This window comes from Struthio camelus, chromosome 1 (genome assembly GCF_040807025.1).
Source record: "Struthio camelus isolate bStrCam1 chromosome 1, bStrCam1.hap1, whole genome shotgun sequence".
NCBI classification, from domain to species: domain Eukaryota; kingdom Metazoa; phylum Chordata; class Aves; order Struthioniformes; family Struthionidae; genus Struthio; species Struthio camelus.
In genome coordinates, this window is record NC_090942.1 from 125,191,875 (window position 1) to 125,218,667 (window position 26,793).

At 39.4% G+C, this 26,793-nt stretch overlaps 1 protein-coding gene across 15 annotated transcripts in view; it reads left to right on the top strand.

Annotated features, from left to right (window-relative positions):
- Nucleotides 1-2,191: 2,191 nt before the first annotated feature.
- PKNOX1 (PBX/knotted 1 homeobox 1) overlaps nt 2,192-26,793 on the top strand; it is a 40,007-nt gene continuing 15,405 nt past the window's right edge. The window contains exons 1-7 of one of the 15 annotated variants that reach the window (XM_068915228.1): nt 2,263-2,335; nt 7,911-7,965; nt 11,584-11,641; nt 13,941-14,024; nt 20,147-20,239; nt 23,550-23,677; nt 24,890-25,061. In XM_068915228.1, coding sequence (XP_068771329.1) covers nt 20,189-20,239; nt 23,550-23,677; nt 24,890-25,061 — 351 coding nt within the window. In that variant the 5' untranslated portion in view covers nt 2,263-2,335; nt 7,911-7,965; nt 11,584-11,641; nt 13,941-14,024; nt 20,147-20,188. Of the gene's footprint in view, nt 2,336-3,490; nt 3,622-6,814; nt 6,885-7,837; nt 7,966-11,583; nt 11,727-13,940; nt 14,025-20,146; nt 20,240-23,549; nt 23,678-24,889; nt 25,062-26,793 lie in introns of those variants that run through there. The other 14 variants (XM_068915256.1, XM_068915239.1, XM_068915263.1 and 11 more) reach the window with 14 other exon arrangements.

Genomic DNA, 26,793 nt, shown 5'->3' on the forward strand with positions numbered 1-26,793 from the left:
AATCTTGGGTTTATTCTTTTAAGTTATGCACAGGAACTTGCAGATCTGATTCACACATTTGAACACTTTGGACTGGCACAGTTCATTCTCTTTCCTAGTCTCCCTGCAAGATGTGCAAGTTTTCTTCATGTTCACAAGCCTTGTATCCATGTGGTTCTGACTGTATGGGGAAAAATGGCTAGAAAATGAACTCCTGTAAAGGATCCAGGTGGTGCAGTGAGAGGATGAAAGGACTGTTTGTGACTGGAGAAATGGTGGCAGTGTGCACAGAGCAACTAGATTCCTGAAAACCCAGAGCCAGCTAAGCAGGGTCTTGACATAATGGTTACGCTCAGAGGACTGAAGACAGAGCTGGCTTGCAGGAACATTTATTTAGCTGGTTATATTAATTGCCTATTAGCCAGACCTTCTTTATTAATTGCCTATTAGCCAAATCTTCTTTAAGTGGCCTGGTGCTGCAAAGTGTTGTATAAAACAAAATGGAGGGCTTCCTACTGTTAAACCAACAGAAAAACATGGATGGATCTTCAAAAACGCAGGGCATATTCCAGTTTGTAGAGGTACAGGATAATCAGGTAGATTTCCAGCTACTATGCTGCAGAGGGGCTACAAAACCTGGAACAAACCCCATTTTTGTTTTGAGCTGCGTTTCCTAAGGAGATGAGACTTTCTGTGTATCAGTTCCTGCATGCCCAGGATAGCTTTGGCCCTCAAAGCCTGCTTGGCAGAGAGGGCGAGACTACTAAGATGTGAAGGTTCCTTCCAGTGTCATGAGAACGAGGAGCAAAGAGATCATCTCAGTGAACCCACTGAAAGATGTAAATGCAAGCCCTTTTACACACTACAGAATCTACAAGCAGGGAAGCTCTCTAAATGTCCCAGTGACAAAATCATACAGCCATGAGGCAAGTAACAAGTCACAAATCACACTCGCCTAATTCTCCTGTTCATCGTACTGCTTACTTAATAACAGTTTAGGTGAACACACTCAGTGGGGGTGAAAGGGGAAGGAAAGGCTACGGCAGAGTGCTGCTTTTTTTGCAAACAGAGAAAGGACACACAACTGCAGTACAAGAAAGAGATCTGTGACCAGCACCTTCTCCTTTACTATTTCCTGATGGCGGTCAGGACCACGGGCAGGATCCTGCGGTCCTGGGCATGTGCTGGCTCCGGAGGTGTAGGACGAAACATGGGAGCAGGTGGGAGGGCAGGAAGGAGCATGTTTTAGGATCCTAGCCGGTGCAAGGGATCTCTCAAGTCGCCAAGGCCAGGGCTGGGCTAACACGGGAGCCACGCAGGGCCATCCTTGCCCAAAGCAGACGGGACAAGGTCCCTCCGGGACCGCCTGGGCGCTCGCCCCGGCTAACAGACAGGTGCAGGACCTCTCTCCTCTGAATGCAAAACACTGGTTCTGCTAAATATCAGCTGGGATCGAGCATGTTCCTGCGCTCCCCGAGCGACGCCAGCTCTTGGCTTGGAGGCACCAACTGCTGCCCTGCCGCCAACCGCCAGCGCGGGGGAAAACCTCGCTCCTGGTCCCTAGACAAGGGCTCTGGCGCGGGTCTCCGAGGCTGTCCGGTCCGTGCCCGCGGAGCCGCCCGCCGGGGCGGCCGGGGGCTCCCCCTCACCCTGCGCCTCGCTCCCCGGGCTGGGCCCCCGGCCCCCCCCGCCGGCAGGGCGGCCTAAGGCCCGGGTGGCCGAGGCCGGGCACCACCGCACGCCGGCGGTGCGGGCCCACGCGCCACGGGCCCCGGGCTCCCCGCCCGTGTCCTTCCTTCCCCCCCCCCGCCCGGGGGCCAGCACTCCCCGCTCCGGGGGGGTAGGGGCACCCCCGCCGGGGGCCGGTGGGGCGCTGAGGGGGTGCTGCGGCCCGGGCCGGGGAGGCGGGCGGCAGGCGCTCCCCGCCACGGCTGTCGCCTCCCCAGCCTCCGCGCCACTTGGTCTCTACCTCCTCCCCCCTCTTCAAGAAGGTGGTTTCACCTCCCCCCCCCCAACCCCGGACCCGGGGGAGGGGCGTGGCAGGGCCCGCTCGGGATCCCCCGCCCCCTTCGTGCATATTCATGAGGTGTGAGCCCGGGCGCGCCGGCGTAGGGCGGTGGCGTGCGGCCGCCCCGCCCCGCCGCCACAGCGGGCGCCGCGGTGGGCGTGCCCCGCGCCGGCGCGTGCCCCGCCCCGCGCGGTGAATATTGATGAGGCGTGATGCGCGGCGTGGTGTCGTGTCGGGTGGCGCGGCCGGCGATTGGCCGAGTGCGTGTGTGCGCGGTGACGCGTGTCGCGGCGGTGCGGGTCCCGATTGCTGCAGCCGCTTGTCAGTGTGACGAAGATTGGCACCCAGGTAAGCGCTGTCACTCAAACCCGCTCCCAGCCAGCCAGCCAGCCATCCATCACGGCGCGCCCGCCGCCGCCGGCCGGCCGGGCCCAGGCGCACAACCAGACCGGGGATGGGGGGGTGGGGGGGAGGCCGAGCCCGGCACACGGAACAGCGGGGAGCGGGGGGGCACCCGCACTGTAACTAACCCAGAGGGGGGTTAGGGGCGGTGGCGGGCAGGCGCGGGAAGGGGAGGGAGGGAGGGAGGGGGGGGAGCGAGGAAATTTCTGGAACAGCCGCCGTCTAACCGTTGTCTTTGTGGGCGCGCGGGCGGGGGCGCGCACGCGCCGCGGGCCGGGCGCGGCGGGGAGCGCGCGCGGGCGGGCGGAGGGAGGGAGGGAGCCGCGGCGAGAGGGAGCGCCGAGAGCGAGACAGCTGTTGGGCGCCGCGCGGAGGGGCCGCGGCGGCGGGAAAGGGGGCGGGAAGGGGGCGACGGGAGGGGGGGCGGGGGAGCCGGCGCGATATTTAAAGGGCCAGCGGCGCTGCTCGGAGGCCTTCCCGTGGAGGGGGCGGGGGGGGGGGGGGTGCCCAGAGTAGGTGATGGTGGCAGCGGTGACTCCTCGCAGCCCTCTTTGCCCTCGTCTTCCCCCGTCTTCCCCCTCCGGCCCGCGGTTTAGCCAGGACCCCGCCGACCTGTCCCTGCCCTGAGGAGCCCAACGCAGCTCGCGAAGCCCTCGCCTGTGGGAGGGGGAATAAAGCCGTGGCGGCAGCTGCTGCCGTCGCCTCCCCTCCGCACCTGCCCCGGCCCCGGCGCGGGCGCGCAGCCATCGCCGCGGCCTGGACGGGTGCGGCCTGGGGGGGGGGGGCGCGGAGGGGGCTGCCAACGGCCGCTGCCGCGCGCGGACCCCATGCCCTGCGCAACGCACGCGGTCGCGGCCTCGGCCCCGGGGCGCCGGCGGGGCTGGGGCGGTGCACCCCTGCCCCGCGGTCGCGGGCGGCGCGGCCCCCTGGGAGAGCCGGTGCTGGCGCGTCTCTGGTTTTGCTTCCCCAACCCCCCCCCCCCCCCCCAAATTCATAGAAAGCAAATTATGATAGTGGTAGGCACTTGGGGCAGTGTGTGTGCAGTGTTAGCGTGAGGTGGTGGTTTCTTCTTCTGTTTTTTTTTTTTTTTTTAATTTTTGATATGACCTCATTGTTTCTTGGCTCTGTTGTGAGTAGAAGCTTCTTGACACCTAGACCGAGGCTTCCTGAGTGTTTACACAGCCGCAATTAGGAGCTGAAACTTGACATTGCCCAGAGGCCCCACTTATGATGTGTGTAAACAATAATAAATCAAGTACTGGTTTTATCCTGAAATATTGTCTCAATTAGCCACATGTCCTGGGTCTCCATGGAGGAGTCGATAGCATTCCCTCGTTCCCATAACACCAGCTGTATGGCCTAGAGTTCATCAATTAAAACTATAAGTGGTTAACACTTCTGTGTGATACTTCTCTGCCAAAGTTTATCTGTGTCTTGTTTAATATTTCTTTTTTTTTTTTTGTCCTAAATGGGAACATGCCATGTCATTTTAGAGACAACAGTATTCTTAGCTGCAGTTGGTGACCCCTTTTTTGTCAGTTATATCTAAGTAAATGACTAATGTCATTTTGGGAAGGATAATGAATCTCTACATCTGGTTAGATACCCTTATAAATTATTTTTTGCTATGCTATGAATTACTTGTTTGGCATAAGTAGTTGAGTGCTGTCCAGGCAAGATTAATTTTTGTCCTTGTCCCTATATGAAATAACCGTGTGTGTGTTCCGTTAAATATGACACTGAAATAGAGAGCATAGACCATATGTTCCGGTTTGCAGACGTTTAAGATCACTTGAGCCAGCATTTTGTGGAGAATAGGGGGAGGGTTTAGGAAGTTTTCATTCGTGTATGCTAAACCTCTCATCTGCTTAAAGACTTCTTTCTTAATCTTTACAAAATCATACCACTTTACGATGTGCCAGTTCATAATGCTGTTTATAACATTCTTCTGGGGAAAGAAAATGCTCTGCACAAATTTTTACCAGTGTTGTTTTCTTGATTAGGGGAACTGTTATGACTCTAGCTCAATAAATACATGTATCTCACTGTTGTCCACACTATGAATAGGCTCATAAGATCTTTCCCTTTCCTGCGTGGGATATAAACTGTCTACGATGTGCCTATACCATAGTATTGCATTACCATAATTATGCATGTGTAGTTAAAGTGATGGAGCTTCTGGCCATAGGCAAGCACTGAGATCCTGTTTCAGAATAGATCCTGGTTAGTCCATGTTAGCTACATGTACACATTTTATGGATTATACTGAAACAGGAAGCAAATTGTTGTGATCAGATCGGAAATCTTACTATGCGTTTGCAGAGTTTGTCATTACTGGAATATAAAGCAACAACAAATGTGTTTTGAGTGCATTTTCTAAATGGCTCCATAAAATAAATATAACGTTGCAGAATTATCCTTTCCTGAATCTATGCCTGGCCATGTAATTAAATTTAAATTTTCAAAAACTTTTGAGAAAAGAAACAAAAAATTCACATGTAGTCAGTCTGAAGGAGCAGTTGCACACTTTTAAGTCTCTTTTTTTAAATCTGTACAAATAAGTATATATTTTCATTGTAGACTGCTTTAGCTTTATGCATTTTCTTGTCATCTTACGATTAAAGTATCCACGTGAAAACTTCAGTGTAGATTTTGCGATGATTTCTTAACATAAGCTTCAATTGTGTGAATGGCTGGAGGCATAACTCCGTTTACTTCATTTGCAAGAGAAATGCAGTGTGGTTTAGAGAATATTACGCTGCACTGAGACTTGAAAGACTGATTTTATTCATTGTCATTGACCTGCTGAGTGATTTTTGGGAAGAGGAGGCATGCATTTTTTTTATCTGGGCTTGTGTGTTTTTGTCTCTACAAATTGAGTAGATATAGGTGAAGTGGGTCTTAACTGTGTAGTTAAAGTGCTTTACTGTACTGGAATTGATCTTGTTACCATTTGCTATGTACTAATAGAAAATTTAAGAACTCTTAAAAGTTCTGCATGTTATAATTGCAGTTTTTTTTTTTTTAATGTGGAAAGTTCACTTTGGCATGTAAAAAGTTAGTCTACTTGTGTTTAGTATTAAAGGTGTAACTTCTAGCCTTTTTTTGTATTCTATCTCATATAACTTTAAAGATTTGGGTTTATCTTTTGAAGTATTCATTTCTAAAAATACCATTTTAAAACTGAGTCCGTGCAGTCTTCCATCAGTGAGACAAAAAGGAGTTTGGCATGAACAGAATATAAATTTTAATTCTAAATATTTAAGTCTTATACAATGGATATGAATCTTTTAGATACTGTTTTTTTTAATTTTGCTTTCACACAGTATTTGTTTCCTACTTTCGTTTTTCTATACTGTAAATGCAGTGCTGTAATGTAATAATTCTCATTGCCACTACAGCAAAATTAGAAGTGTTTAAGAAGCATTTTAATTTCTTGGAAAAGAATAACTCTTTCACTGTTATTAAATCATGTACTAACAGCCAAGTGTGAATGATCCACTGAACCAGTATTGTGACAGTGGAACTGCTTGTTCTAATGGCTCTGTTAATGTTCTGAATGAAAGGAGATACAGTCCAGAATGTCTTTCAGAATATTACTTTGTTGATACGGGAGCCAAATAATAGTTCTCCTCCAGAAAGCACACATGTGAGAGTTTACAATAAAGTAGATTAATATTTTTCTTTTTGATATAAGTAAGACTCAGTTAGTTTTTGTGTAAGATTTAAAATTCCACAAATGTTTCTTTTCTCTTGCAACAGCTGGTTGCTTCAGTCTCAGTTGTTACAAGATTTTGTGGGTTTACAAATGCTCAGTCTCTCAGGGGCTTATTTTACCACAGCTTATACTGCACAAAATGCAAAATAACTCATCGCTCCTCTAAGCAGAGGATTCCAAGAGCAAGCAAAAAGCTGCAGATAGAATTCTTTCCTTCACTTACTTGCTGCCAGGTGTTACTAAAACATTTTACTCGGCCTAGTATAGTTCTCCCGAAGATAATTGAATGCTGCTAAAGTAGTCCAGTTTTTTAGCACATTCTTCACTTCATTCAATAATATTGTTATCTGTGATTGCATAATGTGCTACTATAGAAGTGGTTTCATGTCATAACTGTAGCATGCTGGTGTCATCAAACCCAGCTAGAAGTGGGGGTAGAAGATAGAAGTAATGACACCAGGAATCTGGAAAGACCAATCTTCTCTTAATGGAGCATTGGCATGCTATTATAAAGTGGGTAAAGGGCAGTAACTTGCTTTCTCTGCCAGCAATTTGGGGATTACTAAGTCATGTGTCTTACTGAAGGATAAAAAGGAAGTCAGTGTTAGAAGTGGAAATAAAACTTAGGTCTGCTTGCCTTCACACACTTACTTATCATCCTTCATACAAGCACTTTTTTTTGTTTGGTTTTTTTTTTTAATATGACAACGACTCCAGGCCGTGATGTTCTGATTTTATATACATATATGTGTAAAACAGCTATTTGCTTTAAAACAGGTAGGCCCTTTAAGTATATTAACTATCAAAAGGTGATTTTAGCAAATGGGAGAGAAATGACTGTGATATGACTGCCCTTAACCTCATATACTGATAGGGCTGTACCTGTCATCTGCGCTTGGCAGTAAATTCAGGCAAAAATAAATAGAATGTGGCAGCATACTATTGGTGTACTAACATAGGGATCAATTTTTATACCACTAAATTTTAGTTTGCTTTGTTTTGGAGTTTTTGGAATTGTCTCTGTTTATTTCTTGAGAACATAGGGAATTAAGAACAAAATCTGGCCACGCTTTACATCCTGCTTAACTTTTTTCAAGTTATATAGTAAATGAAACAAAGGGAAAAGGGTATCATAATACTTCCTATCGCAAAATAAAGTTCAAGTCTTTTATATTTATTTTCCAAAGAAACGAGGGATTTATAAGACAGACATTGGAGCTTTATACATGCATGACGTGCCTAGAGAACAGGGGAACGAAAACGTGCGCGCTGCTTTTTTTATTTATGTTCTATAACTAAATAAGTTGAACTCCCAGATCAGTCTGTGATCACTATATTCATACATATTCTAGGCCATGACAGTAGTAGTACCAGGAGTAAGGTTACTTGGTGGTTTTTTATTTTAAGATGTTGTTTTCAGTTGCTTATATTTTAGTCATACTGAAATTTGCCATGATGCATATGTTTGAGGAGGGTTATTCCGGAAAGTTTAAGCTAAAATGATTCAGCACTTTGAAAACTGACATTAAGAGAAAGTAAATATGTTAATTTAAAAGGGAAAAAAGATGTTTGATTGGTTTATTTAAAAGAATATCCACACTTGATAGCTATAATTTAGAGCTGCAGAGGAGGGGAACAGAGTGTATGGCTGTTCCTAGAGAAACCTTAACAAATTAAAGCTCTTGGAAGAACTGGTTCATTCGTATTACTTGGCAAATATTTATTAACTAAATTATCTGAATATTCCGTGTAATGTGAGTATCTTCCTGTCTGTTGGTCCTTGCATGTCACCTGACTGTGCAGTCATCATCTGGACCAAGTAGTTAAGCATGATGCATCACACAGAAGTAGGTGATGGGTAAGTCTAATCCTAAATAGTATTTTCTTTAACTGTGCTTCTCCCCCAACTCCTGAGTGTTGGGATGAAGATGGGCATTGGGCATTGGGGGGAGAGGTGGGGAATGGTAATTGAAGCTGGGTGGAAATGCAATAGGCCCAGCAGCCTGGAAAAGATGGTACTAGCAAAATTAGAAATGATCAGAAGCAGAGGGAAAGAGAGAGGGCAAGAGCTGAGAAGGAGAACAAGCTGAACGTTCGTGTGGAAGGAACAACGGGAAAGGGTAGTACAAGACTGAAGAGCTCGATGAATATGGATAAGAAAATAAGGGAGCACAAAGAGCGATGGCAGCAGGACCAGAAGAGCGTGTAACACAAAACATTTTCCATGCAAAAACTAATTAAGTGATTGTTTCTGGTTCACCACTGCTTTACTGTTTACCAAATATCTGTGGACAACATAGAGGGGAAAGGAAGAATTTTTATTTAATTAGATAACTTTTTGAAAAGAAAGTTACGAGTTTGTGCTAAGGCCTAAACTTAATAGCAAGATCAAGTTGGTGCTTGACCAAATTGTAGAGTCAAAAATAAAAAAAGGATGCTGGAAAAGTCATTGACCAAATGGAAGCAGATCTCACAAGGAGAGGTGCAGGAGCAGAAAGACATTGTAATTTTAATTTATTCAATTAGTCCACGTTAATGACTGGATGATTCACAGGCTCAAAAGGCAATTCAAAAACTATTATTTCTGAAATCAAAAAGGGCATAAAAATGAAATCATTGGCAACAGAACATATTAATCTTGATGAAATATTTAAATGCCAGAAATGCGTGGAGATACTTCTGTATGTATTTGGCATCTTAAGCTTGTTTTAAATGCAGTTATTAGTTGACTAAAACTGTTCTTTCTTCCTTTAATTGTGCACTGGTGGCCATTAGGAATTTGCCATAGAAAGAATCATTAGAAACTTTTGCAGTTTTGTAATAAAATTTTTTTTTTTAAATGTGAATATATGCATATTAAGTGATATATGACACAGACTATTTACTAACACTTTTTCTGTGAATTATTTAATAGCAATAAAGCAGAGTGAGATTGGTGCTTATTTTGTATCTTCTTTATGACAATAACTGCAAGTTATTAACACAAAACCAGATTAATTTCAGCCACAATTTCATTGGGTATTGATACAAATCAGATTAAAATTGGATTTCTTGTTGCTTTAGTTAAAAGTCATTTGGAAGGATAAGATAAAATGAGTGTCTCTCCAGGAGTAAGAGATCCATGTAGATGTTTATGTGGTTATTCCATAGGCTTGAATGGCAGGGGAACGCATGCACGCATGCAAACCTGTTGTTTATCCACATGGAGAGTCTTGGGGAAATGTGAAGGGTGGAGTTCAGGATTTTTTTTATCCTGCACATTTTTTAATGAAATTTTGTTTGAAAAAGTAGTTAAATATTAATTAGGAAAGTCGTACCAGAATGAGTTCTAGCTGTGCAATTGTTAACATGTCCCCTCTGTTATGTGTAGGTTTTTTGATAGTCTTTCTAATACAGTCCTTTTATCGCTATAGCAGCAAGTTTGGTACTTCTTTTTCTTATTTTTGGGCCTAAGATGGTATGATAGGAGTATATTGGGTAGATCTTGAGGAAAAATTATTCTTCTCTGTTCTGCCATAAGCAGGTATGGGTGAGAAATCATGATGTATATTCTAGGGTTCACAAGCAAGAACTGTAAAACTCTTTCAGTTCAGTGTTAAGAATTCAGGGGAAGAAAATAGCTAAAGGAGTCTTCATTTACTGTATGGATATTGGGAATGAATGAGGGAGTGATGGGAAATATTTCTGCTCCCTAATACTCTAATCCCTCAGGAGTCTTAGAGGAATTAGAGAAGGCAGGTTTTGTTTTCCCTCATGTTTTGTTTTCCATTTTAACCAAAATTTGTTCCTAGTCCCCTTCATTCCCTACTACGACTTTATGGTACTAATGACACAGCATCAGATTACAGTGTGGAATGGGTAGGAGAAACTGAGGTGCTGCAGGAAGTTTCTTGATTTTGAGAATCTTTTGATAGTTTCAAGAATGAGGTTTTCATTCTCCGGACAGTAGGAGAACAACCTCAAGATTTCCTTCTGCAGTGCTATGAGTTACCTGGAGCCTGGATGCTTAGCATACTGAGGTGGCATTGTTTTGTGGCTAGATGGGATAGGATTTCTCAACTTGGTGGGATTTTTATTTTTTATTTTTTATTTTTAGGCCTTTGATTTGTAGGACAGAGTCTCTCTGTAGCAGATGTCATCCATAAACTCTTTTTACTTATTAAGAAGCACTGTGGTAAATTGGAGATTAAAAAAACATGATTATGCGTGCTCCCCAAGAAATCTGCTGATGTAAACAGAAAGATCGTGTGCCAGGTTAAGGAGTTAGAATTGCTAAAAACACTCCAATGCCCTTAATTCTGCTTTCATTGTTATGCCTTGAGGAGTTTATATCATCTTCTGCATCTTTAATATTCATTTTATCAGTTACTACATGCACAAATTCAGATTGCAAAGTGGCACATTTTATAATACTTATTCATATACAATACTTATAAATGGAAGAATTTCCAGAATTCCTTTAAAATACAGAAAACAAAGTTTCCTCATTGAGTGTTGATTGGTAGAAGGGATCAAATCTTCACGTGAGATGGCTTGTTGTTTGTCGAGCTGTGTAACATGATGTACTGACGCTTGGAAAATAAAGTCTATGGTATGCACACTTTATATGCCTTGTTATCAAATGAGTAGTTTGTAAAAAGGATGATGAAAAAGATTAGCATAATAGCAAAGCATTGTATATAGCATTGGAGAGGTCTTGCTGAATAAAGTTGGTGTTGCATAGTGTGTATGTCCAAAATTCCACTGGCAAAAAAAGGTTAATGACAGGTATTAATGAAGCCTGTATATTCGAAGAAAGTCAACTTTGGCAGTGAATTTTAATTTATGTTTATTTGCATATGCATTTTTTTAAATTTAACCTCATATTTGTCTTGACTAATATATAAATTAGTTGATTGCATCGCCAAGCAATAAAGGGAAAAAAAGTGACACAAAGTAAATTTTATTGCACTAGAATATCAGGTTTGTGGCTTTCTTAGGGCTTGTCTTCTAGGAAAGTTGACAGCATAACTGTTGTATAATAACTATTTTGCTCTCTCTGTGCAGTTGCAGCCTTGAGGGTGGTTTAATATTCCTGACCAAGAGCATCATTGTTCCAAAAGTATATTTCTAAATAGTGACGGTACTTCATAAGTACATGAGATAGAGGAAATGAAAGCCACTTTGTTGCTGAATAAGAAGGGTTACATTCCTATTCAGCATAATTTTAATACACTGCACTATATGTGCATCAACTTCACATTAACTTATATATCTTAATTTTACTGAATGTCCCTTTGTAGGCAGGTTGATGGAGATAGGCATCCATTGCAGCAAAGGTAGAATGAATCTCTGATGATGTACCATCTTTTCATACTCTACCTATTGCTTCATTATTACTCTTTGAATTCATGAAAAATATCAATTTATCTTGATTTTTAATGTATGCTAATATTTGTATATGTGAGCATATGCTGAAGTCTTTTTCTCTTACTAGCTGACGTGAAATGAGAGAATGACTGAACAGAGGGTTTCTTCTTGTTTGACTGAACAAGGTCATCTTTTACTTTATAGTGAAAACTTCAGTCACGATATGTCTTTCAAGTGATGAAGAAAGCTGTCATTGGTTATGGTTTGATAGTTAAGTATCTTCTTCATGATGGTAACGTGGCTTTAAAGCTTGTCTACAAGAGGAATACAAGAAAAAAAAACATATTGGCAATATTAATTTCAAGTCTAAGCTCCACAGTGCCTTGGTAAAGACATTATCTCTGTCCTTTCATAGGTGTACCTGCTCCTCTTGTCCCCACTAAGATACATGGGAGGGCATGACATTCAAACTCAGATCTTTATTATTTTCTTGTCTGATACGTCGAGTAGACTTTGTAGTGTTAATTGTATCAGATGTCTTTTGGAAGAAGGCTTACTGCAGTGTGCTCTGGTTTCTTCTCAGCCAAAGCCTTTCCTCTGTATCATCTTTCACATGGACCTGCATTTCCTTAGTACCTCTCACTTTCTGCCCGTGGTGTCTCATAGAATAAGATCTAGAAATTAGCCTATACCCGGAGCTTCAGTTGAGGGTTTTGCAGGCAAGAACTGTTTTCTTCCTTAGACCTGAAATATTTTGAGCAGTCAAATCTGGCAGCAGAGGCACTATCAGATCTTCCCTGCAGCTGTTTCTGAAGGAAGGAAATAGGTTTTTCAGATTTGCAAAGATGAAGTAGTCCTCCTTTGTATCAGTGGTCTGGACACAGACGTGGAACGGGCAGTTCCTATTTATCTGGCAATGATCTATGTTCAGAAGATTCTATGAAATGAGAATTCCTTTATTTGGAAATAGCCCAATAAATTGAGGTAGGTGAAAATAGGTATCAAGATCAGAGAAGATAAATAGTCTGGGAAGAAGGAAATAAGAGGTACAGTCACCGCTCAGAACAGAATTAAGAAGTTTCAAAAATCAGAGAGCCCATTCTTTGAGGACACAGATCTTTGACGGTTTAAGAGAAAGTGGTAAGAACTAACGTATCATCTTGAAACCTTTGAGGCTTCAAAAACAGGTGTATCTGGTCAGACTTAAACTCCTTCTAGCTCAGTATTACATCTCTAACCAATGACTAAAGCAATATACTGCCTGATAACTCCCCAAAGCATCTTCCTAGCCTTTTGCAGCTTTGAGGGTTTCGTGAGCCAGAGACGGCACTGATGTTTAATATCCCTTAACGCTGTGTTTCTCTGTGAGCGTGTCAGAAAAAAAACAATTGCTTCTACACTACGTACAGTTAAACTTTGGTTCTTAAATCTAAATACCAACTTCATTTCACTTTCAAAAATGTTGATTTGGAGTTATTTTCATTCAAGTTGTTATGCATTTGGCAAAATGGGAAACGCAAGAACTTTGTAAGAAATAGAGGTAATTAGATTTAAGATCTTGACTGTGCATTTTACCCATAATATCATTTCAAATGGCCTTTTTACAATGGTAGTGTCTGGGACCTCCCCAAGCTAATTTTGCTGGGTATAAACCTGGCTAAATATGTCCACTCAGATAATCAGCTCTTTGGCTAACTGCTGGGTTTCTTTAGTGCTTTTTAGGAATTGTGTTTTCTAAATGCATGTTCACAATCATTCATACTCTTTAAAATAGCTTCAGGACATCAAACTATTAAATTAAATGCAATTTAAGTAATTTTTAATGGTGATTTTTGGAAAGCTTTTTTAAATGACTGAGTAATTCGGTAGTAGTACCTGCCTTCTCAGAACATATGATACCATTAATGGCTCACACTGCTTCCTCTATTTCATGGTGTTTTTTTCAATGTAGTGCATTACTTGATCATTAGAATACTTTCCATTGTTGCTATAAAAGCATGATTATGAAGGAGATTGAAATTAAAAAAAAAATTGACCTTTCTTGGCTCCATGTTCAATTTTTACATGGAAGGATTTCCTTTTAAACACTTCTGAGTTCTTATTTCATTTTATAGTTTCATTTTGGGATATGTCTTTCTAGTCTAAGCAGACAGACGCTGCGCCAGAGAGTAAAATATAAAGGTTCTATATTCAACACAAAGCAAGTCAGCAGTCCAAATGTTAGCCTTCTGTTGCAAGCATCAGCAAAGAGGAGATAAATATGGAGAATGAATGGAATAAGATAAGTCAAAGTTCAAACAATAGCGTGGGATAGGGGAGGCAGGAGGCTAGAGATAATTAAAAATACAGCTACCTTGTTCCAGTCAGTTTACTTAAACTTTGAAAGAAGAGCGTAATAAAACATTTATTTTTAATTGTAGTCAATCTCAGGAAGTATGTTCTGTATTGTTGTCTCCTTCTGAATCTTTCTCTGTTATTTCTTAGGTTTCTGTCCACTGCCTTGTGCGTCAGTGGAATTTGCTTCGCTGGAATGAGATAATGGCCTCTTCAATCAGTTGAAAGAAAGGGGTGAGCAGCTTTCTCACAGCCAATATTTTGTCATGTTTAGAAAATCATGTGCAGTGGAAGCAAATTTCATTACACCTTTTGATGAAAAGTGAAGCTGATTCTAGATATTTCTCCTGTCAAACATGAGAAGAAGGCTTGTTTTGATTTGTTTCTGTTCTGCTTTGTATGTGAATGTAAGGATGTATGTTATACAGCAAATGCCAGTACTTAAGTAAATAAGAATGGACAAATAGCCATAGTGAATCTTCCAATCACCCATTTCTCTCTAAATGTATTTAATGCTAAGTACTTCAAAAGAAGGTGTATAGGGAAAAAGATTATAAGGAATAATTATGTGTTAACAAGTCTGTTGGGTAGTTTCTTCACAACCCTAAGACAATTAGTGGTTGACTTATACCCTGGAGCATAACTATTTATATCTCTTACACACATCTGTTGTGGCTTGTATATCTTAAAAATGATATTACTAAAGTCCGGCAGCTTACTTGCACCTTATGTTAACATTATTGGGTGGTCCCTTTGCTTTTAATTATGAAGGGGTACATAGACCAAGAGAGGAGTGATGTACGTTAAGTAATCACTTTGTGTACGTGTTTCCGCTCGCCTTTAAATCTTTTTTTTCTTGGATACTGCTTAACTTGCAGAAAGTTGTGATTATTCCCCTTAATTTAGCTTCTTCTTTCTACTGCATCATACGAATTCGTACTTATTTTTATCAAAAGCTTGGATTTTATTCCTTTCACTTTTGTTTTGCAGAACACAGTGCTTTTATGAATTCTTTTGCTACCGATGTCAGTGGAGTTTCTAAATGCAATTCATGTGTCAGCTTCCAGTTTACAGACCTTAGACTTTCCCTTGGATTTTCCTCACGCTTTGTTTACAAAATAAATAAAATGAGAGTTGATTTTGTTCTGCATGAAGCAAGCTGGCTGACTCTCAGCCTCAGGTTGTTTTTGTTGTTTGCAACTCTTTGAATGTAACACAAATGCACTGTATTGCTTCTGCTCTCAATTTTTCTCAGGAAGAATAATTAGAATTTTTAAAGCAAAGTTGTCCAGAAGTCATGTGTGCTTAGGCCTACTTCAGATACCTTAGGCAATATAGTATTAGATATAGCTGTTATAGCTGGTTAAAGATGGTCCTGCTGTGAGTTGATAATCGCAATGCATGAGCCAGAAATTACCACACTAATAGGTCAGCCAAGAGCAGGGGTTGTTTGAGTGCATAGCAATGTGCTTCAGACAAAGTCAGCTGGTTTACATCATAGCCACCTTTAACAGTGGGTTGAAATAGCCTGGCTGACTTTATGTAAAAAGGATCAGAAACCATTCACATGTTCTTGTGAGCTCAGTGGTAGAGCTGTGGAAGTAATTAACTCTGGCAGGGTGGCAGTGATAAACATCTGGGAGTGATAGCAGCTTCAGCTAGCATCATTGTTTGCAGAATGAACATCTGCTTGGGCTGTATATCTGCTAACTAGAACTAGATACTCTATCCTAAATTGGATTATAAAAGCCAAATGAAGAAATACCTTTTCAGTCATTTTTCTTAAAGTCTAACACAGTTTGTTTCTTACTACTACTGGATAATGAGGAGATATTTCTCTTTCGTCAACCAAAGTAGTTCCTCAGTTAATTGCCTCAGTTTAAATGTGTGATTAGCTCAGTTTGTTCTTGATTTGCAGTAGTTATCTTCACTGAATTTCATCAGTTGCTATCTTGCTAATAGCTTAACCTTCCTCTCCTGTAGTTATAAGTCAGAAGCAAAGCTCTTATGAGAAATAAAGGCTATACCCATACAGAACTGTTTCCATGTATTCTGGTGGGAAAGGGTAGGGCCAAAGCCCTTTTTGGTGAAATAATCTATGAATCTAGCTCAAAGCTGTGCACCTTTTTCTTCCTTCGTATGGCCGTGGGGGTGGTTCGCAACGTGGAATGCCTCTTCTATATCGAAATCTGGACGGAAGGGGCAGTCCAACTTGCTTGATTCCCCTGACATTCTTGCCATGTTTTATCATCTTCAGGAGTTTAAATGTATTACCTTCAGATCGTGTTGCTTCCCTCTTCATGCTCTTCTTCAGGTCACTAATATTATTTCACAAGTCTGTTAACTGTAAGGTACTCTAAAGACACCGTACTTAAACCTCTTTACCTTTTCCTATTTCCTCGTTTTTGACTAAGAACTTCATCTTTCTCCCACAGCTAGTTTCTTTAATAGCCTTTTATGAAGAACTTCTTAAACTTCTAAAATAATTACTAAATAACATTTACTATTTCTTTGTTATTTGATTAATTTGACATGTCCAAATGATGTTTGTATATTAAAGGTTTTGTTTTAACTTTGAGGTTAGCCTAGTTTGTACTTCTGATATCACAGTAAGAAATAAGATGTATGCACTTTGGGAAAGAGAAAAGCAGGCTTTTGTGTGTGTCCCTTCACTCTGATGGCAAATACAGACAGACATTAATGCTGTGTTTATAAACTGTCGTTCCTGAAAGGAGAAAAGATGTTTAAGCATACGGTAAATGCTGAAAGGGCTAATGTTGGAATGTGTCCCCTTGATGTTTTCAGAAAGATACTTGCACTTTGCTGTTGTGGCAAGTGCTGATTTAAACTTCAACATCAAATGATTGAGAACTACAAAAAATAATTCTAATATACTGCTATCAGTAAGAGTGTCGGTGTCTTCTCTTCCCTAGTGTTTTTTTTTTCCTTTTGGTGGACAAATCAGTAAATTTTTGGAGTTTCAAAGAAGTAGATACTGATGTTTTGTGAAGACAGAATGACAGTTAACTTGAGTCTATGAAAGCCCTTCAAACTCAGTGGGGCCCTTCAGCAAATACAGTTCTCAGTGGGATTCGAGTTATAAACCCAAGACAAACGTAGCAAGAACTTTGAAATGTTTCTTGTTATTTTTAGTTCCATAATGCAATAGTGAAAAACTGTAAATTACATTCATGTAGTTTATTTCATGTCATTTAACGTGTTTGGGTTAGAAGCCATAAAAGAACTCAAGCACTTTTCTGAGGTAAATCTCCAGGAAAAAGCTGAAGGCTCACCTAAGAAGTTTCTATTTTTGTAATCCTTTTTTATTTTGTATTTTATTGGATTTTTTTTTCCTTACAGTGTGTAAAGTGAGAACATTTTGCTTATGCCTTGTTTTGAGAGGAAAATGTATACAAGGAGCAACTGTTGACTTAACTTGCCTTTTTTCTGTGGGGGCCTTCTGTGATCAGTCTCTTCATCATATTCTCAGTAATATTAATGGCAGCTCTGTAGAAGCTGGAGGTAGACTAAAGCTTATGTATTTGTGTATGAAAAATAGTCATGTGACTAAGTCATAACAAAAGTTCAGTTTTGGCAAACATGAATAACCTGAATATGTTTCTCTGGCTGAACTGGGAGCGTAGTTAAGCTAAGCTAAATCATAGAACAACATTTGAGAGAGCAGATCAGATGATGACTAAAATGATAAGGTATTTCATGATCTGGTTTATTATTTTTTTTAAATGGTAGCATTAGAATTTATCGTAAGTTATTTACTGTATAACTTCACATTTTAGAAAGCAGAAACAGTAGAGATGAAGCTGTAAGTCAAGTAGTTGGAAAGAGTTTATTAAGAGGTATTAAACGTCAAAAAAGAAATGTTAGTAGAAGTATGAAATGCAAGAAAGATTATTCAGAGTTGCTTAGGTAAATTAAAAGGAGCTTCATCTTTTCCTAAGAAAATACAAGGATTGTGGAAATCCCTCACGCCCCCTTTCTTTAAGGGGAAAGTATGGTGTTGCAATATTTGTATAAAAATCTGAAAAGGTATTCTTTATACTAGTGTTAATATAAACTTAAGGATTAGGGCGGTTTTTGGACTTTGTTTGTCTGTTTTGTCAATGTTATTTGGTGCTTTAGTGATAATTTAGCTAAGTGTTTGTCGTGGTGATGTCCAAGAAGACTGTATGGCAGAAAGGATATTAGTGTCTTCCTCGCCTCCGATTTGTGTAAACAAAAAAGAAAAAAGTAGAATATTAACATTTTGACTAGGGGTACTTTAAGTCACATACTAATATATTTTATTTTTGGTGTATGTTAAAAATATACTCCAACACTAAAATCTCACAATGTTTGCATGTGAGAGCCTTGGTGTGTGAGGACATGATTTCTGCCAGACTCTTCTTAGGAGACTCATACCATTTTGAACTAAAGCATTGCAAAGAACTCTCTTCTCAGGAGATATTTATTGCCTCCAAACTAGAACCAGAAAATACTTCCGCTAAAGCTATTAGAAAGAATCTAAATGAAGTCTCTATTCTAAACTGTATTCTAAAAAAAACCCTATATTCTAGGACAGAAGTTCCCAGACTGTAGCATACCTTTTATCTAATGGTCCACAAACAACTTTAAGATGATATATGCATGTTGTCTGCAGATAGGAACTTATTCAGCTGTGCAAGCACATGGCCCAGTGCCAAAACCAAGATCTGCTCTGTCTGTTCGTACTGATGGTTCCCAAGGTACTTTTGTTTGCATAAGATGACATAGGCTCCCAAAGAGTAACAGCTTGATTAAAGAATTAATGAGTGAAAGTCAATAAGCTAGATTGTAAAGGAAGTCACAGTTATATGGTCATGATGAACTACTCTATCTTAAAGCTGCAAAAAAGGAAATAGCAATTGTGCTTGGGAAACCCATTTTGAATAGAGTTTTGTACAAAGTAAGGCTCAAGGTTTGTCCTGGGGAGTTAGGAATTGTCTGTGTGCCTGAAACTGTTAAGTAAACAGAGAAGGAAATCTTGAAGTCTGTCCTAACATTTCCTAAATGAAACATTTTACTTGAGATTGTTCTAAACTGTAGAGAAAAATGTCCAGAAATGTAAAAATTGCTCTTCAAAATGGTCATACGTGATAGTTGTATGGTGTGGTGAAGGGAAGATTTGAAAACATTTGAAAAGCTTGTAGTGATTAAAGATATTGCAAAAGAAAAAAAAAAAAGTTGTTTTAGGGTCAGATCTTTAGCTGGTGAAAATTCTAATGCCTAGTTCAACGTTACTGACATAGGCAGAAGGGAGCAGAAAACCTGGAAGTAATACCTGATGTAATCTTTTTACAAGGCCTGAGCTCTTATGAGCATATATATGTATATTTTTATAGTAGCTAAAGCCTTAAGACTCCTACTTGTCAAGGAAAATTGAGCGCTGTGGTAATATTTAACAATAATGGCTTAATGGATTGTTGTAATGTCTGATAATCTGCCAAGAAAGTGAAATTAAATTGTTAGTTTGATGGATAAACTTTATCTAATGATAGTGTTAAACTAAAATTTTCCCCTCACAATTTTTTTTTTGAACATATATATGACCTGAAAAAATACTTAGCTCATCTAGGCACCAAACGGCTGCTAACGCTTAGAGGAAATGCCATGCATAAACTGCTTGTATCATAAATACCAGTAGAATTAATATTTTCAAAAGCATCACATGCCTATAAAAATGAGATTTCTGAATTCCTGAGTCACTTTTCAAAGCATGTAGTCATCTAGGCCGTGTTGTTTAAAGAGAGCTAGGCATTGTTCCATTCTTCATTGGTGCTCATATGGCTTAGATAGTAAACTTGGGATTTCAGAAATGATTTGATTTCTAAAGCTAATTTCAGGCATTTTGGTATATAGGATTCATACTCATAAGTAAACAGAGTATTTCTGAACATTTGGAGTGCTGGTTGTAGACTGTAATTATTTCAGTTATAGTAATGTTCAGTATATTGTTAGCCTTTTCAAAACACAGAAACATAAATCTGTGCTCCTTTCTGTGCTTTGTATATTACCTTACAATAAGTTAGTTGAAGTAGCGCAAAAATAAATGCTTAGCTTTACCTGAAGTTTGTGAATGTAACAAGACCTCATCCTTCTGGAAAAATCCTGAGTTAAAATGGAATGGTACAGTGACCTCTTTATTGATGAAACCTATAGTGATTTCCATCATGGTATTTTCTTGAGAAAATGCGCATAACTATTTCATTATCAGTAAACGAACCTTTTTTTTTTTTTATTGCATAAGTCTTAGTTATTTTTTGTCTTTTAAAAATGGATTCTAAGTAACTTTCCTAACTGACATCTTTTACTTTTTTTAGAATGTTTTAGGATGATTGGACATAATTAACATTTTATTAAACATGATGGCAACACAGACATTAAGTATAGATAACTATCAAGATGGACAACAGGTAAGCGTGTGGTTTCTTTTTCTCTGTGAATGAATACAGTTAGCAAGAGAAAAATGTAGTGGCTTTTTCTTTAGTGCCTGCTTTGTCGTTATTTATAAATGTTGGTTATAAAAACAAGATCTTTAAAGTGATGAACTAACACACTTTAATACTTGGACACTTTTATTAAAGGCTTATCTTTCATAATTTTGCTTAACTTCTGAGAAATGGTTAGATAAGGAATTTTTCTTCTGAATCTGCCCTAGGTGATTTGTCCCATGCAGTAATGTTCCTTTTTTTAGGAAAGTCAAATGGGTATCCTTAATATCTTGTGCATGGACAAAATATTAGTATTTTTTGTATGGACTCCTGTGCTCTTGTGCTTCCGTGTTCACAGTGACATTTAGGCAGTCATAGACATGTTGGTCTTGAGCAAGTGAAGCATAAATTTAGTTAACTAGAATTATATGGCAACAACTTAATTTGAGTTGCTACAGTTATGCTGCAGACTAAAAACTGGTAAAATACTTTAATCAATAACCTCATTAAAAGTCATAATTAGAATTAAAATGTTGGTCAGTTGGTCTTACATACTTTCGTTTCTGTTAAAAACAACTAGATTAATGAAACATGCTCTTTTGGATATGCCTGGTGATGATGTTTCTTTTTTGTACAACAGGCTGTATGTTGCAACAGTTTCCATAACTAAATTAAAATACTGTTAACTGGAGACTAGTCATGCCCTGGCCTGTACTCTGAGCACCCATTTTTATGTTACTATGTGTCAGCCCTAAGCAGTAAATGCAGGTACTTCTGTCAGCAGATGGCAACAGTAGCGAACAATCAGAAGAAAACTAGCAACTTTTCCCCTCGCTCATAAACAGATGTTTATCTGAATGTAGTCTGTTTTGTTTACTCTTTTATTGGAATTCTGATTTCTCATTCTCATCTCACCTACCTTACCTCTTTACTTTATTCCCCAGAAAATACATACCTTCCTCTGACATATGTTAGTTAAAATAATACATGCTTTTGTAAAGAACAGGTTGGAAGCAAAGCGTTTTCTTTCCATTTGTTTTGTATCTTAAGCTCTCAGTGACCAAGATAGGCAGGTAATTTTGGTACCTGCTGCTTCCGTAGTTTAGAAATGCCCCACCAAAAAAAGCTAGCAGTTTTAAGTGAGCTATTTCCTTCTTCTAGTAAGATCTCCTCCACCTTCAAGCTCTGCAGATGTATGGCTCAACATTTATAATAGCTTGTATGTGTCATCCCCTTTTATTTTGCCATTTCTTCCTGTCATTAGCCAAGTTTGCAAGCACTCTGGCATAAAAATCACCTATGCTTGCTGAGGAAGCTTTTTGCAAAGCAGGTGCTCTATTGGATAGGATACTTTGTCATTTGCTTAGTTTCTTGCTTAGCTAGAAGGTGGCTTGACCCTGACAGGTAATAAAGCACAAGCCTTTCAGTTCTCTCAGTCCCTTGCTGGGATAGTATAAATTCCTTTTGCTTCTGTTGTGTGGAAATAGATGAATTTCTATCAGAGTCAGATTCTCAGAAGGTTTTTGGAGGCCAGCTCTTTTCTTGGGGAGTTGTTCCTGAGAGAACATGTTCCTGACATGGTATACCTCATGAGAAAAGAGGGGAGAGGACTGCCTTCTGTACACTAAGTTCATTTCTGAAGGGGTTGATTCTGACTGCATGGGGGTATGTAGAACAGCATCTCTTTTGTGATCAAAATAAAGCTTGATAGGCTCAAAGCAGAAGATTGCAGTGACTTATTGCCTTTGTATGGATGTAGTCAGCGTTCAAAAGGGAGAAAACCAAGGTGATTTTGTTTTATTTTGTTTGTTTTCTTTTTTGAAGAGAAGCTATGACTCTCAGGGGTCAGGTTCCTTAAGATACCTTTTAACCTAAAAGATTTTTAATTGGAAGTGATGGAAAAACCATTTGCTAAGCCTTAAAAGCACCTCAAATGTATTCCCAGCCACCTAGTGCACTTTAAGACGTGCTAGGTAGAGGCTGTGGCTCTGTGGTGGTGTTCCAGTGCTGGCAGATTGTGTGACAGTGCTCTGAAATAGATCTGGTGAAACAATCTGTTTTTGTAGACAAACAGTTGAGTTGAGTGAGTATTAACACCTGGAGGGGTAGAGGGTGAACAGGTAAAAAGCCATAGAGAAACCTAAAGGCTCTCCCTCAGAAGAGGGGAAGAGAAGTCTTCAACCAGATTCACTGCTAAGGGAAAAGTGAGGCGGGACTTAAGCTGTTGTTGGCCCCAACATGATCAACAATATTAATGTGAGGTTTTCTCTAACATTATCAGTGTGACTATGGAATTATACAATCTCTAAGAAGTTTTATAGGACTTTGTATTCTTTTCAGTAATATTTTAAAAATGTTTATATTTTTGAAATTCTTCAGAGAAATTACTATCTCACCTTTTTCTTTCTTTTTTCTCCCTACCCTAATATCGCAGTCCCTTACTGCTCCACTTATTTGCAGACCACCAATCCAGACTAGTCATTTTTCACTCTCATGCAGATTTATTGTTTTAGACTGACAACTTTTACACAAGATGATTAAACTTGTTGTGTACGAATATGTGAATGGCATTTCGGTAAGCTGGCAGATGTATGACTTACAAAAATACTTTTTAATCCAAGTTGCTTAGCTTTTATTTCCTCACAAATTGCATAAATGTTTTTGTTAAGCAGATGTAGTTACTGCTGTTTTCTCCCATAGCTTGATGTTCCTAACTTATTACCTCAGTATGTAAACTTGAATGCTAAAAGTTAGGAGAAGTTATGTTCCTGATCATTCAAAGATTGGTAAGACACAGAATATTTTAGTTTTAGTTAGAAAGTGGACATTTTAATGAACAAGAAAAACTAGCTTCAGAATCTCTTTGCTTCAGTATCCTGATATGTACAGTAAGGAATTAGAAAGAAAACCCGTATCAGAAACTTTCCTTCCTGTTGTTTTCATCATAAAGGCTCTGTATGTAGGCATCCTCATAAAATTTTGGAGCAACGTACTCTACCCTATTCCAAAAACAGCTACTTGAGAGACAAAATATTTTAACAATCCACTAATATTTGTCATTCCCATTTTTGAAGCTGAGTGCTGAAACTTGAAGTGACCTTTACCCGTAAAAAAGTGTCAAGGATTAAAAGAGTTTTTTTGTTACTGCTTATGTTTTCTGTGCAACTGCCAAGTCATACCAACCTTCTGGCTATTTAGCAGCCCTTTGCATTGCTATTTCCTTAGAAAACAGTGCACTTATTTTACGTCAAGCATACAGATTTACTAATAATTTATCCTCCTTTTTCTACAGATGCAAGTAGTAACAGAATTAAAAACTGAACAAGATCCAAACTGCTCTGAAACTGATGCAGAAGGGGTGAGTCCTGCCCCTGTAGAATCTCAGACTCCAATGGATGCAGACAAGCAGGCTATTTACAGGTAGTAATGGGCTTGTGTTCTGTCTTTTGAAGGATAAAGAGTAGAGTGGGATTTTTTGTGTGTTTTTTTTTTTGTTTGGTTGGTTGTTTTTTTTTTTTTTTTTTAACAAGAAGCATATTAAAATCAAATGATCTCTTGGCTATTTGTCTCAGTAGTTTGCAAGGAAAGAATCAGATCAAATTAGTTTCATTACCAATCTTTACCTAAGAAAAACTTCCCTTTGTTGTGGGATTCCTTGTACTTCAGCATAGTTTTGAGATTATTCTAAAGAGAGCTGCATTTAAGGAGCAAGTGCAATTTAGCAAGCTGTTCAGTTGAACTGTGATTACTATTTTTCATACTGTAGTTTTTATCTTAAATGTCATGTTTAATTTTTATTGTGATTAGGTCAATCTTTATTCCCTTTTTTTAGGATGACGATCTGTTGCCTAGTAGTTAGCTCAAACTGAATTAAATGTCGATGGAAAATTGTAAAAAAAAAAAAAAAAAAAAATTATTTTGAAATGTTAAGTGCTGTGCTGAGCAGTAAGTGCCGTTTTGATGAGTGTCAGTGTTCTTTCATTTTAATTGCTTTATAAAGATGTAGTTATAGCCAGTGAGCAGGTGAAAAACTGAAGCAAAAAGACTGAGCACAAGTCTCCAAATGAGTGAATAACAAAATTATCTTAGTTCTGCTCTGAGCCAACCTCAATGGTTGCATAGGAGGCCGCCGAGTACAGCCTATCTACCATTCTCAGTTTTATCCATCTATAAGGCATTTTGTGATACGTAAATAAGACCCACATTGAAGAGTATGTGAATTTTATCAGATTTGGTGATTTAAATCTGGATTTGTACTATTTGTAACTGCTAATCCCCATTTCTAATGCACTGTATTAATGTATCTCTTGCCACTCAGTTACAGTAAATAAAACAATATGCCATAGCTTTGTAGGTCATGATTGTTCTATTTATATATTTTACTAAATATATAATAAAATATATTTATTTTACTGCTTTACTTGTATCTAGATTGTACAGTAAATCAAAATAAAAAAACAAACTTTCATCATGTTCTGCTATAGCTAATTGTGTTAGATGCAGTCTTTTCCAAGACTTGTCTTTCTACTTCTTACACAAGTGACTGTTACCTTACATGAGGTAGATACTTAATTTTTCAGTGGTGTACTTGTAAATGAAATACTTACTCATCTATTTAAACCCTTATTCTAGGCACCCGCTATTTCCCTTGCTAGCATTATTATTTGAAAAATGTGAACAATCTACACAAGGTTCAGAAGGCACAACTTCTGCTAGTTTTGATGTAGATATTGAAAATTTTGTAAGGAAGCAGGAGAAAGAAGGAAAACCGTTTTTCTGTGAAGATCCAGAAACTGATAATCTGGTAAGCATAAGCTATTCATTTTATTTATTAAAAAGTCATCATGTTTACGTCTTCTTCCTAATTTCTTGTCTCAGCTGGTACTCATGGTTTCTCCCCAGATATTTCTTCCTACAGGGCATTCTTTTCCTGTATTAATGCTGAAAAACATTTTCTGAAGTTTCTTCCAACCTTTTTTTCCCCCTTATCTGTAAACTTTTATTGGCTCCTTCACAGTCATTTCCTATACTGGCTTCTAGACTGGCTCAGATCATGTGTAAGAAATGAGCAGAAACATGCTTGCCATAGTCAAATTGACCCTACAAATCAATGTTAAGGTGTCAAGTACATAAAGTATGTTTGCCAAAAAAATGTAATCAGTAGAAGTTATTCCAGCTGGTTTTTGTTTGTTTGTTTAGCCTGGGGTCTAGTTAATGTTAAAGGAGAAGTTAAAGGAGAGAAAGCTGAAGATGAAGAGTTGTTATAAGATGAGCTTGCGAACTCTAATACGTGTTTGCTCATACGCCGTTGTGTCCTTTAGACTTTTCTGAAAATCCTTCCTGTGGTGAAGCTGTGATTTCTCCAGGCCGTTAGTGTCCTGCTTGAATCACATCTCTAGAGAACATCTCTTTTGGCTTTCTTGCAGTGCTTGTTTCTAAACTGTCTGCCTGCCCTCCTCTTTTTAGAATTACGTCTCAGCTAGATTTTTATCATACTCAAGAGTGCTCGGATTACAGGGGTCATGTGTTAATGTACAGCGTGGTGGGGTTTTCTGGGTTTTTTTGGTTGGTTGTTGTTTTGTTGTGAATACCTGGTCTCTTAAGCAGATTGTGTAATAGAACAAGTCTGCATCCTTGAGCCTACCTCGTAGGAGAAAAGGCTACTTAATATTTACGTACACAAGCACAACTAAATTGGTAGGAGCTGTAAACATCAGTCAGAAACAACAATCTTTTATAATGGATATCTAGAAAGATTTAAGTCTGCAATTAATATCCTATGTGGAAGACTAAGGTAATGTAGCTGGTAAAAGCTTTTAACCAAAACGAAGACGTAATGAGAGAAATGTGAGATGCTGCTTTGAATTGACGGAACAGCATGTTAGGAGGGCACGTACACTTGCAAAAAAAGGGGTGAATTTTGGCTGCTTTTGCAAGCATGCTGACTAGTCATTTTGCGTAGCTTGATTTCTTTCCAAGCACTTTATGACTGATTGTCAGTGTCCTGAGTTCTGAGCAGGCTGTATTGAAAAACTGTCATGAAAAATAAAGCTGAAAGAGCCTTTGTGTATTACTAGAGCAGTGTGAGAGGAAAGAAGACAGAGAAGAGGACAGTATGTTGTAGAGTGAGGCAGGCTCACAGGCTGTTGTAGAGTGAGGCAGGCGTTTACAACTCTAGCTAAAGAGGCTTACAAAGTTACCTACCAGGACTGAAATATCTTAATAGGTTGTGTCAATGCTGTTAGTCTATGCAAACATGAAGTCAGGTTAGTTTAAATCCTCCTTAACCGTGGATCAGGGTAACACAACGCACTTTGCACTGGTCCACCTGCAGGACTGCTTTTGAAAAGTTCTTGCATCTTGGCTGTGGAGCTGATGACTTGTACGCAGTTATGAACCACTACTGGTGAATTTCCAAGAGTTTTGCTTGTTTGTTTTGCAGAAGCTTTTACTCTCAATTTGGAAACATTTGGAGGCTCAAATAAGATTTTAGGATAGAAGGCGACCTAAAACAATGCACTTCAGAAAGATGGGAA